The 13,216-nt window shown below is 44.2% G+C and overlaps 1 protein-coding gene across 3 annotated transcripts in view; it reads left to right on the forward strand.

Annotated features, from left to right (window-relative positions):
• MYOCD (myocardin) overlaps positions 1 to 13,216 on the forward strand; it is an 88,756-nt gene that overhangs the window by 40,606 nt on the left and 34,934 nt on the right. For all 3 annotated transcript variants that reach the window (XM_036837119.1, XM_036837120.1, XM_036837121.1), the window contains exons 3-5: positions 3,663 to 3,718; positions 5,170 to 5,245; positions 7,682 to 7,843. In XM_036837119.1, coding sequence (XP_036693014.1) covers positions 3,663 to 3,718; positions 5,170 to 5,245; positions 7,682 to 7,843 — 294 coding nt within the window. The remainder of the gene's footprint in view (positions 1 to 3,662; positions 3,719 to 5,169; positions 5,246 to 7,681; positions 7,844 to 13,216) is intronic.

Below are 13,216 nucleotides of genomic sequence, written 5' to 3' on the forward strand. Positions count from 1 at the left end.
GTTGCTTCTTGATGAGAACGACCAGTTCTAACCCAAGTTATTCTGATTCGAGACAGCAAGTATGAGAAGTGGCAGTTTCATTGAACTAAGCAGCCTTTCTCTGGGCAAACACACCCTCTTTCTTCAGCTTTTTGAAATACTGAGAAATCAGTCCTAGACATCATTCCCCGCTTTTTGAACTCTCAGTTTCCCAAGGACTCTAGATCAGCACCCACTGGCCTTGTGAACGCCGGGGCGCCAGGATCTCCCAGAGGGCGTGTTCCAACACAGACCCCTGCGTCCCTCTACGTCCCACCTGAGCGTTGGATTCTGTAGGCCTGGAAATTGGTATTATTAACAAGTTTCCAGCTGCTGCTGAAGATGCTGGTGCAGGGGCCACACTTCGAGAACGATTGCTCCATCTGTTGCCTAAGATGCGGGCTCTTTGATGCTGCCTCTTGGTCCTCATCCGTATACCAGTGGAGCTGGGTTCTCCCCTGCAAGCTTGGACGTGAGGGGCCCTGGGAGAGAAGGCAGGCCCTGCCTCCGCCACCAGAGCTGCTACCAGCCCCGGGCCCCTCCTCTGTGAGAGCCAGGCCCCTCTCCCTGACGGATTGTCCACGGCCTTGCAGCCTATTTTCTCCTTTCGCTGGGCTCCTGTAGGAAGCAGGAGGTTAGCAGCAGGGGACCGCAGGAGGCCTGTTCTTATCTTGGGATCTTTTCCTGAGCTCTAAGTAAGCAAATGTTTATACACACAGCTGACCCAAATTAGCTGGAGCCGCAGGGACAGAAATAGGAACAGCCCCTAACTAAACTCCGCGGCGAGAACATGAATTCCCCTGTGAGAAGCGATTCATCTTCCTCCAGGCAGAATGAGTTAGATGTGGGGTTGACTGAATTTACAACCATATTTTAATTTGAGATCACATTGACTTATTTTTTTTTTTTAATTTAGAAATCCAAATTCCTTTTCAATCCTAAATGTCAACATCCCTTAAATACAAAATTTTGCCATTGGATACTCCCAGGGCTGGCAGCAAAGGAGGTCCTTTTTTCCAAAAAGTCAACTGGGGTAGGGGGTGCATTATGGTTTTCGCTGGCCCTCAGGGGAGGTGGCTAAAACCCGCATTCTCTGGAATCACAGAAAAGGCAAACGTCAATCACAGGGCCCATGGCAGGCCAAGTGGTGCCCCACATAACACCCCTTAAGCCCTGAAAAGAAGAGCGTGGGGTAAAACACAGTATGTGGATTTTTTAGCTTCCTTCCCAAGTCCTGGCTAAATGGGCGTAGCCTCTCCCACCCTGTGGCGGAAGGTCCCAGAAGACCTTTGTGCTCCTGGCCTTGGAGAACTGGACTGTACAATCATTTCACAGGGGAATAGTTAACACCAAGAAGTGATGATTTATAGCTCTGCAAGCTAAGATACAGGAAATGCAGTGTTTCGTAGAAGAATTAATAAGTTCCGCAAATAAGAATTGAAAAGCCTCAGGGATAAGAGAACCAGATGAATTGCCCCTAAATCCTAAGCCCAATTAAAACCAATTGAGTTTGGAATGTAAGAGCAATCTCAAGATAGATTCATGCTGTTCCCTTAGGGTTGCTTCTTAAGGCACAGGCTGTGTTGCTCTTTTTAACCACTTAATAAGGCCACACTGAAATCAATTCCTTTTCTGGATTATGGAAGAGATTAAGCCACACCAACATATAATACCTACTTAGGTGACCACCAGACTGTCGGGCAGAGGTGCAGACCTATGGGTTCAGATTGTACAGACTCACCAGGGCCCACTGGACTTCAAGCAGATTGGTAGCACCTGGTCACCTGGGGAAATGGGAGATGGTTTCAAAACTCCATCAATATAAATTGCAACTGTGATCAAGTGCAAGTAATGGCAAGCCTCCTGACTCAGGATGAGGGCCAGACCCAAATCAGAGAAAATGCATGAGCAACGTGGCAGGCCTGCACGGTTTCCCAGGTGATTCCTCAGAGCCACTGAGTGAGGAGACAGGGAGGGGGAAAGAGGCCATTGAAAAGGGCAGGGTTGGCAGAGAGGCTCATTTTAAGAGTGAAAAGCAGCAAAGAGAAACTGGGGATGTTAGATCAATGGGAAATATGATAGTCAAGCAACAATTGTTTCTTTTTTTCCTATAAGAAAGGAAGCCTTTCAGTCTCTGGTCAGATTGAGGAGAATAGTGCTTGTGCATTCTCCTTGGCACAAGGCAGCCAGCTGGGACTATTCTGTGCGTTCCTTCGGTCAACATTGCAGATGTCGGGGTGAGACAGGAAGACTTAGAGATGCCTTAGTAGCTTCCCAAGCAACATCCTCAATAGAGGGTAACGTGGTCGATCAGTTGCCAGGACCACAGTGGAGTCTGCCTGCTGTCCAGCAAGCCCATCTGAGAGCTGGGCTCAAATCTGGCGTGGTCTTAAGGCTGAATGAGGCACACACACACTCACACACGTGCACACACACACACATTCACACACACACACATTCACACACACACAGCCCCAAGTGCCCATCTGGCTAGAAATCCGATTTTTTTATGCCAGCCAAAGTTTGGAAGAATATTTTCTTGCCTGCAGCTTGAGAGTTGACATCTGTGGGAGTGAATATTAGAAATCTGGATCACGTGATTCGCCCACTGGTCCAGACCTACTTACTATCCAGAAAAATACTTGATGCAATTCTCTAACCTCTGATCCACCTCATCACTTCTGATGAAAGGTGATCCTTTATGGCTTCTGGTTGCAGGTGTTCCAGGGGATCAGGAAGACCAGTAAAAAGGTAGAATTTTGCCGAACGATGTTCTACTGCTTTGCAAAGGCAAAAGTTCAGTGCATCGTCATGAGGAGTTGCTGGGAGCTGGGAGGAGGAGAAGCAGTGGGTCTTGGAAAGAAGGGAGGCTGGCGTTCGGTCCAGGTTGCTTCCGGCTGCTGTGAGCTGTGAGGGACCAGTGCCCTGTCTACTGGTTGTTAGTGTTTTGAGCATCACACCCTGAAAGAAGTTAGGTTGTCAGACGACCTAGGCCCCTAGCCCTACCTGTGTGACCCCGGGCGAGGCAGTCCCGTTCCCTGGGCCTCCGTTTCCCCATTCCGCTCAGGCTTGGAGCTGTATTTCACCATCTCCAAGGTCCCTTCCAGCCCTCAGAGTCTGATTCTGTGCTTCTCACTCACGGCCCTTTGGTTGCATGTTCCCACCCCACCAGCCAACTCCCTGAGCCAAAGGACAAGTCCCCTCCTGCAACGTGGGACACGGTTCCTCCACAGACTGCAGTCTCCACCCAGACTTGCGCACTCAAGGGCAGAGCGAAGTCAAAGAGGGTGGTAGTCACCCCAGTCTCCCCTAAAGCTAGAGCATTGCCTGCTCTCCTCCCGCAGGCCTGTCCCTCCTCAGGATCTTGGAATGCCCTGTCTCTGCCACTTCTCTTCCTGTCGCGTATTCTGTCTTTGCTGCTCCTCTTGTTTGAGGCTGACGTCCGCCTTCCTCTGGATTCTCCGGCTGCAGGGAAGCTGGTGACCTGCAGGCCTCTCCTCTTCCATTGCTTGTGGCCTGATGAAGGCCATCACATCCCCGTCGCACCTCCACTGTGCACCGCTCGGCAAGCACACCGGCAAGCACCGCGACGCCGCTCCCGGCCCCAAGCCCCCTCTGCTCACGTCTGTGTCTTTCCCTTTCAGCCCTGAAAAGCCCACCTGAATTCCATGAGCAAAGAAAACGTTTGGACAGTGGCAAGGTAACTGTTTGCGAACTTCCCACCTTCCTGAACTCAGACTCCAGGCTCTGGACCTCTGAATGCTAAGCTTGGGGGAAAGCGGGTAGGATTTCTCCTACAAACTCAACCAATTTGCTGGTCCCCTCCCCGCACGCCATGTGGAATCTTCCTCCTAGAAACTGAAAACTGTGGAAATGGGATCAACAGTATTGGCTTTGAAGCTGCTATTTATGAGCTTTAAGAAAATGTCCCCCATCTTTCTGATGTCGGGGGGTATCCCTGCAAGGATGCGGTGGGGGTCAGAGAGACATGAAACAGGGAGGTAAGGTGTGTGGGCAAGCTGCTCTCTCTTTCGTGACAGGCTTTTCTCAGCAACAATCAGATTATTTTAAATCCAGTTCAGTGGTAGGGTAGGGCCTGCAGATACAGAGCTTATTCACAGCTATTTAAAGGCAAAAGGAATTCTGTTTATTTCTCTTTCGTTTAGCATTTGAGGGGGGGAAATCGGTGTATATTCTGTACCTTCAGAGCAAATCTCTGCAACTTGAATTTATCAATACAATAAGTGCTATTGAGCAAGCATCAGCAGTGTATGTAGAAGGAAAGGCCATTAGGTATCTTTCTCCTGGGATGTCTTAGCCTGGCAACTAGTGAGGGGAGGGGCTGGAAGACGGAGCAGAGCTCTGGGACTCTTCAGAGTCACTCGTGAGAGGCTGGGGTTCCTACTGCCTGGAGAATAATCGTCTTTCATCAGAACTGGAGTGATCTCCAGACTCCTCTCGGGGGCCAATTAAGAGATTCAATATAGTGGGATAAAAACCCAGAACTAGAAATCAGGGCCCTGAGGTCCAGTTGTGGCCCTGCCACAGCCAACGCCATCCCTACAGACAACTCCATCATCAAGAAAGCCATGAGACTCAGTAAATAACTCATCTCTAAGTGTCCTCCCAGCTTAGAGTGGGTCTCAGTCTGCAGGATTTACATTTTCACGTCTTGAGAGAGAGAGATCAAGGGCAAAACAGGAGGAGGACACATGTTGTCATGTTATACTGGATGGATTGAGGTTACATTTCATCTCTGACTCTAGTTAATTTGTGACTCTTTTAAGAGGCAATGGAACAGGATTGGCTCTCATGCAAAAGCAGTGTAGTATCATCACAGTTTTATTAATATTTTATGATTAGGTACCTGCCTGGCCTTTAAGTTTGGAGCACTGAGGTGGACCCAAGCTTTTGACCTCTTTATCTCATTTTTCCATCCTAAAATTATTAGAGGTTTTTGTGAGCCCTCCTTCATCAAGACGTAGGAGAACAGAGATATTTGCATGTTGCGTTTGTCAAACAAAAAACAAAAAACAAACAAAAAGAGACTTTTTCCCTTTGAGAGAAAAGGGGTCTCTTTTAAAGTTAAAACTAGGTGAATAAACTGTATGAGGTTGATAGCAAAATTCATTCTGTGTTTGTGTCTGACAGGCTGAAGACACCCTGAAGCACAAGGTCAGAAACAGGTCCGACCGTGCAGACGTGGTGAAAATGCACATACTCCAAGGTAAGGTTGCCCAAAGTCATAAACTGGGGCCCATCAGTGGGAATGGAACGTGGGCCATTTTCCAGGGTTCTTTGTCTCTGCACAATTGCTAACTCCCCTTAGAAAGGGTCCCCTGCCATTCCAAAGTGGTGGTTTTGAGCTCTCATCTAGTCATTTGAGGCCATGTAGACGGTCAAATTGGGAAGCCATATAGTGGCCAAGAAGTACCAGACTTGGCATTCATTCTGAGCTGTGCCACCTCCCAACTTTCTCTGAGCACATAGGGAGTGTCCAACATATATCAACTTCCTTTAAAATGTCCATCCTTCATACCAGTAATAAATGTCTAGTATTGTATCAAAAAAATAATAATCAGACATACAAAGATTTATGTACAATGATGTTTATCATGTAATTACTTTAAATAGTGACACACTGAAATCAGTGGAACGTCAAAAAATAGTAGACAGACTGAATAAATTATGCACCATCCGTGTGATTGAATAACTTGCTGCTACCACAAATGAGGCTTTAAAAGAATCATGTTTTAATGAGAAAAGGCTTACAAAATGATGTTTAGTGAGGAGACCAGAAAACAAAACTATATTTACAGTCAAAATCAGGGAGGCAAAAATATATACATAAATTGTATTTACAGTCAGATTCTATGATGAAAAAATACTGACTTACCAATAAATACTGTATAAGTAATTAAGAAAGATGCCCAGTTATTAAAAACAGTTGACCCTAAGTGGGGAGTTTCCTAATGCTTTCACTTCTTTTGCATAATGTTTTAGCATTTTCCACACTTACAACAATACGTATGTATAATATTATAATCAAGAAAGCATTATCTGTTGTATCAGTCCAGTCTTGAATTAAAATACCAGGCTATGAACCACAGAAACCCCAAGTTTAGTCTCTGTTGGTTCCCATGAAACCCACCCTTCCCCCCCACAGAAATTGGAAGTTGGCCCCCTGGAGCACCAAGGATCTGCTAGATACAAAATGACCCTTGCCCTCCAAGGGTTCATGGTCTGATTTTGGAATTAGCAATATAAGATTAAGGACCAATGCTTGTAACTGCTGGCGGTAGTCGAAGCAGAAAGAAGCTGTAAGAACAGGAGTTAGGAAGACTTTGTTAGGGCGGGGAAACAGAGTAAGCAAAGGTACAAAGGTGAACTCAGGAAGATGGGGGGCGGGGGACAGAAGGCAAAGGACCAGGCTCGCTGGAGTGGTAGTTTGGGCATCAACCATCTCAGGTCATGTAGGGGGTGGATTCGGTTTGTGGCGAGCCTGCGAAACCGGACTGAGAGACAGATGGAGAGGACCATCTTGGAGGGGATGCAAGAAAGGAGTGTTTCATCATACAGGATGAATCCTGTATGGCTGTGCAGGATGGGTCAGAAGGATCCCTGAGGCAGGGGGTGTGGCAGAAGCCCTTGCACTGGCCTGACGGGTAGTTGGGAGAGGGTTTGGGCTTAGAAACTTCCATTTTTCGGTTTGGAATATTGATGTTTTCTCCATCCCACATCGAGTGCTTTGCAGATGTAGCTTCTACGCAAGTCTGACCTGTTGCAACCGTGAGACATCCCTAGTCCTCCCCTGTGTGGAGATTTCTAGAGCAGCGGCCAGACACTAAGCCTGGGTTAGCAGATGGATATTAATAGAACAATAGGACCAGGACGTCCGTAAAGGTCTTAACTTCTAAATTTGCAGAGTTGAGAGGAAAGGAACCCTAACTCCCGGTCCTGCGTTACAGCAACCAGCGGCTCACAAGATCCTCTTCCACGTTCCCGCACAGAAATAAGTCAGGGCCTCACCCAAAGAGGAATAGAGCGGTGATTGAGGGCTTCTCAGTGACCTTTCCCACCCTCCCAAAGATGAGAAACTGCCTGTTGGATAAATTCAATTTTTTAAAATCCCTGTTTAATTAAATAACTATTCCCCCCCAAAATTGTTTTTCTTTTACAACTGGACCTGGACATTTGAATCAGTTAGTATCACAACCTCAACAAGTCTAAAACTCTTGAGAAGTCACGCTACTACAATTAATTATAAAAATAGATAATATTTACTGCCAGCTCAGCCTGGGCCGGGCAATATATAGACAGGATTTGCATGCAAATGCTATAGTTTAGTGTCAGCAAGCAACACAGGCCCCATGGACTACTTACTTACAGAATCGCCAAATTGCACATTTTTTTTTTCCCAAAATCCTCACAAAGCAAGTTGCTCTAACTCTTCTGTGCTTCTCTATTTGCCTTTATTTGGAAGCGTCTAGTCTTCACTACTAATCCATGTGAAATGAGGATGATTGCATTGAAAACTTATTAGGATGGTGGAGTACAATGTGTCAGAGTGTTTGGGTTACAAAAGCAAAAAAAAAAGCAAAAAAAACCCCCACAAAAATGACATCAAATTCTAGAGCTGACCCTTTTGATTTTAACCCCTTAGCCTCCACTGCAGAGAGATCCGTTCCAACTACTCAGATGAAGCTGAAAAGAGCCCGACTTGCTGATGACCTCAATGAAAAAATCGCTCTCCGGCCGGGACCCCTGGAGCTGGTGGAGAAGAACATATTCCCTGTGGATTCCGCTGTGAAAGAGGCCCTAAAAGGTAGGTAGCACAAATGAATGGCACGCTTCCCTCCGTGCTGAGGTCTGAGGGCCGCCATGGCTCTGAAATGCTGGGGCCCTGGGGGCGAAGACCTCTCACTAGACAAGAGCCAATCCATGGGTCGCTGTTCCAGAGTGTTCCCCATAACCAGAGGTCCGGGGAGTGAGGAAGAAACTGAGACCCGCTCACCCTCCAAAGTCAGGTTAACATAGACCAGTCTGGGTCTGGTCAAGCAGGTTGGGGAGCTGACTTGATTTTAAACCTCAGAACATCTTCCCTGCAAGGTTCCATCACTTTAGAGTCATGGCATTCTCCGCCCTTCCTCTTTTAAAGGGGCGTAGACTGGCAGAGTGGAAAGAGCGCTGGACCTGAATGGGAAGACCTGGACGCTAAGCCCAGTTCGGGTGCTGTGGCTTGGGGCTTCCCCAGGTCCCTTCACTTCTCCAAGATGAATACCCAACCAGCCCAACTCATCGGCTCTTGGGAGTGAGGTTCAGTTCTTGAAGCACGTGAAAACTCTTTGACAACACACATGCGTGGTACAGGGTTGAAATACAGATACTTAAGGAGGAGACACAAACGTTCATTCTCTCGTCAGCTGCGTAAAATCATTTTGTAGACCTTTGGAGCCATTGAGGCCACATGGATCCAAACAGCCGGAGGGTCCTGAATTCATTCACAGAGGTGTTGAGGTGGAATCTGGGAAAACCATGGTAGAAGGAAGAAAGGGAATCCTGGCATTCCCACGGGCAAATTACGCTCTTCCAATGAAGCCTACAAACGCTCTAAGAATTACTGATATATAATAAGCAATGCACATTTAAATGTTTTGACACATTGTCCAATATTATGCCTAAAGATGTTTTATTAAATGCTAAGTTCATTGTTAAACTTATCCACATTCTAAAATCTTGCACCCAACCAGTCAGAGGCCACATGAGTTTTATATTTGGAACTTGTAAATATGGAAGAATCAACTCTAGGGGAGACAGTATTCTCATCACTGCGCATTAAATATCCCACCGTGGTTTTCTCTCTTCTTTACTCTCTCCGTCCACACCTAAATATCCTGTGCCTTTTGAACTTGGACTAGCCCAGCCAACAGTGCACCATCCCCGTCTTTACTTGGATGAGATCTAAGACAGAAAAGATCTCTATCGCATATCTCTTATCATTTATTAAAACATTATATTTATTCCATGCATGTAAATTTATCTTTGATTTTTATATGATAGGCAAAAGATCTCATTTTAAATTGCCTTCTTTGGTTTATAGAGAGATGATGTTTTTCCATGTGATTTTGTGTCATTGGCAATTCGTGGCTATTCCTTTTTTCTACTGGGCATTTTCTTCCCTCACTATAAAAGCTATATATATATATATTAAAAAAAAAAAAGCTAATCCTCCATCTGTCACAGGTATTACACATCCTTTTACCAGCATGTCCTTTGCCTTTTATTGTTGGCTTTTTTTGTTTGTTTGTTCGTTTCTGTCCTTTGCCTTTTGATTTTGTGTGTAGTGTATTTTACCTATAGCAGTTTTTAATTTCTGTATAGTGCAATCTCTTAATCTTTTACTTTGTAGTTTCTGAATTTGTTATTGCTTATCGAAAACACTTCCTACCTCAAGAATAGAGTTATTCACCTATACTGTCTTCTGACATGTATATACTTCATTTTTATTTTTGTTTAAAGATTGTTTTGTGATCTCAGATTAACATCTTTATTCTTTTATTTATTTATTTATTTATTTATTTATTTATGGCTGTGTTGGGTCTTCATTTCTGTGCGAGGGCTTTCTCTAGTTGCGGCAAGTGGGGGCCACTCTTCATCACGGTGCGCGGGCCTCTCATTATCGCGGCCTCTCTTGTTGCGGAGCACAGACTTCAGACGCGCAGGCTCAGTAATTGTGCCTCACGGGCCTAGTTGCTCCGCGGCATGTGGGATCTTCCCAGACCAGGCCTTGAACCCGTGTCCCCTGCATTGGCAGGCAGAGTCTCAACCACTGCGCCACCAGGGAAGCCCTATACTTCATTTTTATATTTCAGTCTTTACTGCATATTAAATTATTTCAGTGCACGGTTTAAGAGACAGGTCTAATTTTCTTTTTTCCACAATTTTAGTGGTGTATTTTATAATTTGTCTTAATATCTGTCTTCACAAGTTTCTTTACATTGGTCTGGTTTTTCTAATGTTTCTTGGCTACTCTCACAAGTATATGGTGGGTGAAATTTAGAATCAGTTTATTATATTCCAACTTCAGTCCTATTAGAATTTTGTTTGGGATTGCAGTGAATGTATAGGTTAGTTTATGGTGAATTCATAGGTTTAAAATATATTAATTCTTCTGAGGCAGAAAGATAGTATCTCTTTTCACCTCTACAAGTCTTCTTTTATTTCCCTTGGTAAGGTTTTTTAAAATAAATTCACATCAGTTATTACTTACATATTGGAAACCTCTTAATTTTGCACATTGTTTTGTAACTGGGCATCTTTGAAGATTTTCTTAATTGTTCCGATAGTATCTCGTTTTATCTTTAATTGTTTGCATGGGCAATCACATCATCTACAGGTAATGAAGATGTGCCTCCTGTTTGTTTTTTCTTTCTGCCTTGGAGCACTGGCTGGTTGTTGAAAAGCAACATCATGGAATTATTAATAAATTACACAATTAACGTCATTTTAAAAGTTACATGCAGTATATTCATAATATAAATTCAATATAATTTTATGTATTTTATTTATAAATTAAATATTTGTATTTGTAAATGATATATGTTATAATAATATAATATACTATACAAATCTAATTATATATATTTTATCATATATAAAATACTTATATCATGTAGATATATATCTTACATATAAAATTATATGTATGAATTATATAAAGCACATATAATTTATATTATTTTGCATTATGCAATATTTCATTATATAATTTTAAAATTATTGATATATTACATAGTGGACAATTATTATTATTGGTACATTGCCAGTGCTTCAAAAGCAATATTATATAATGTTATATATTTGTTATGTTGATGATAACATTTTTTTTTTAATTTTTATTTATTTTATTTTTGGCTGCGTTGGGTCTTCGTTGCTGCACGTAGGCTTTTCTCTGGTTGCGGCGAGCAGGGGCTACTCTTCGTTGTGGTGTGTGGGCTTCTCATTGCAGTGGCTTCTCTTGTTGTGGAGCACGGGCTCTAGGCACGCAGACTTCAGTAGTTGTGGCACACAGGCTTAGTTGCTCTGTGGCATGTGGGATCCTCCCGGACCAGGGCTCGAACCCGTGTACCCTGCATTGGCAGGCAGATTCTTAACCACTGTGCCACAAGGGAAGCCCATTGATAACATTTGTTGATTCAGTCTTCAGTGGGAATTCCTCTGGTCATTCACCTCTAAATATGACACTAACTTGTGCTAGAGGTAGATATTCTAAGGAAGTGTTTCTCTATTCTGTTCCACTAAGAATAGCTTGCAAGGTGGATGATGAGTTTTTTAAATGCTTTCAACATGCATGAAAAGATGATCATATGGGTTTCTTTCTTTGATCTAGCAACGTGGTATTGCTGTCTTTCCTAATCATCCTTGCATTTCTGGAAATAAATCCTACTTGGATTTTTTTTCCCTAGAAGTTGCTAGTATTTTATTTGAGACTTTACATCTCTTTTGTTGTTAGTTGGGATAACAGAGGCTGCTAAACAAACCACACAATTTCAGCTGCTTAACAATAGACGTTTATTTCTTGTTCATAAACAGTCCAGAGAGGGTTTTCCTCGATAGCAAACCCTTCAGGCCCACAAGCTCCTTTGGTCTTGCTGCTCCACCATCCCCCAGAGCCAGGGTGGCAAACTTTTTCTTAAAGAATAAGCTGAGGTCTCTAAGCTGTCACAGCTACTCAGCTCAGCTGCTGTAGTGGGAAAGGAGCCATAAGCAATATGTAAACAAATGGCCATGGCTGTGTTCCAATAAAACTTTATTTACAAAAACAGACAGCAGGCTCACAGGCCCTAATTTTGCCAACCTGTGCCCTGCAGTCTCATCATCCTCTGGATCTAGCCAGTGAAGAGGAAAGAAAAAATGAAAAGGTCCACCCACACATTTAAAAAGCCTCAACCTGGAAATGAACACATCACTTCCACTCACATCCCATTGTGAAAACAGTACACGTGGCTGGCAGGGGTGGTATTCCCTGGCGGAACAGCGATTTCACAGCAATATCTCTATACTTTGGAAGGGGGAACATAAAATCTGATGAACAGCTTTTAGTTAAGAGTCTGAACAAGAGTCGTGCTGTGGGTATAAAAAAAAGAGCATCTGAGAGGTAACTGACGTTGCATCCTTAGATGACCAGTAGAATATGTCAATGTGAACAAAAGGAAGAGTCAAAAATGACACTGAGGTTTCCCCCTTGGTCAACTGAGTAAATGGCAGCCATGCATCAAGATTGGGATGAGTGGAGGAGCAGATCTGGGGAGAGGTGATGAATTCCCGTTTCAGCTGTTGCAGCTGATAGGTCTACAGGTACCCCAAGGGCAGGGATTCAATAGCAGTAGGTTCTATCAAACTAGACTTCAGAAGAAAGTATTGGTCTAGAGCTGTAGACTTGGGAGACTTTAGTGTGTATGGTAACTTAAACTGACGGACTCGATAAGATTGCCCTTTCATTTATTTAGTTCTTCATTTAATATTTATGGAGCGTCTTCTGTGTGTCAGACAAACCTACAAAAATTTCTGCTCTAACAGAGCTTATATTATAGTGCAGGAGACACAGACAATACACAAAACCCATAAATAATTATATATCCTAATAAAAGGCGATAGATGCTGTAAAAATAGAAGTTGTGCAGGGTACAGAGAATCAGGAGTGCCCAGTAGACGGGGTATGAAGGGGGAGCTGTGGGTATGAAGGATGTATAAGAAGCGAAGAGGGCTAGGAAGCTCTCATGTAGGAATATGTAAGACAGAAGGAGGGATCTGTGAAGAGTAAAGAGAAGGCGTAGCTAGCGAAAGAGATGGAGGATATAGGTTGACCTCATCCAAGGAACGTCCGTGCCTCAGCCTCTCTAGCGGTAATCTTTCAATGTGCGTGAATCTCTACGGGCAAGGCCGTGGCATCCTATGAAGTGTCGTAGAGGCAGAGGGCGTTGCTCAGCGACCAGTTGCAGAGACAGCGCTCTGAGTAGCCCTTCCAGTGGCGGTGATGATGCCGACCCCTCACCTATCTGTCACTTCTTGGGGTCACATCATCCACCCTCGGTGAAGTGGTGACTCAGGGCTGTAGTTTTCTGTGTATCCTTCTCCCGGCATCTGTGTATTTCTCCTCCTCTGTGCACGTGCCTTTCCAGATGTGTTTACATTTTCC

Source organism: Balaenoptera musculus, chromosome 20 (genome assembly GCF_009873245.2).
Source record: "Balaenoptera musculus isolate JJ_BM4_2016_0621 chromosome 20, mBalMus1.pri.v3, whole genome shotgun sequence".
NCBI classification, from domain to species: Eukaryota; Metazoa; Chordata; class Mammalia; order Artiodactyla; family Balaenopteridae; genus Balaenoptera; species Balaenoptera musculus.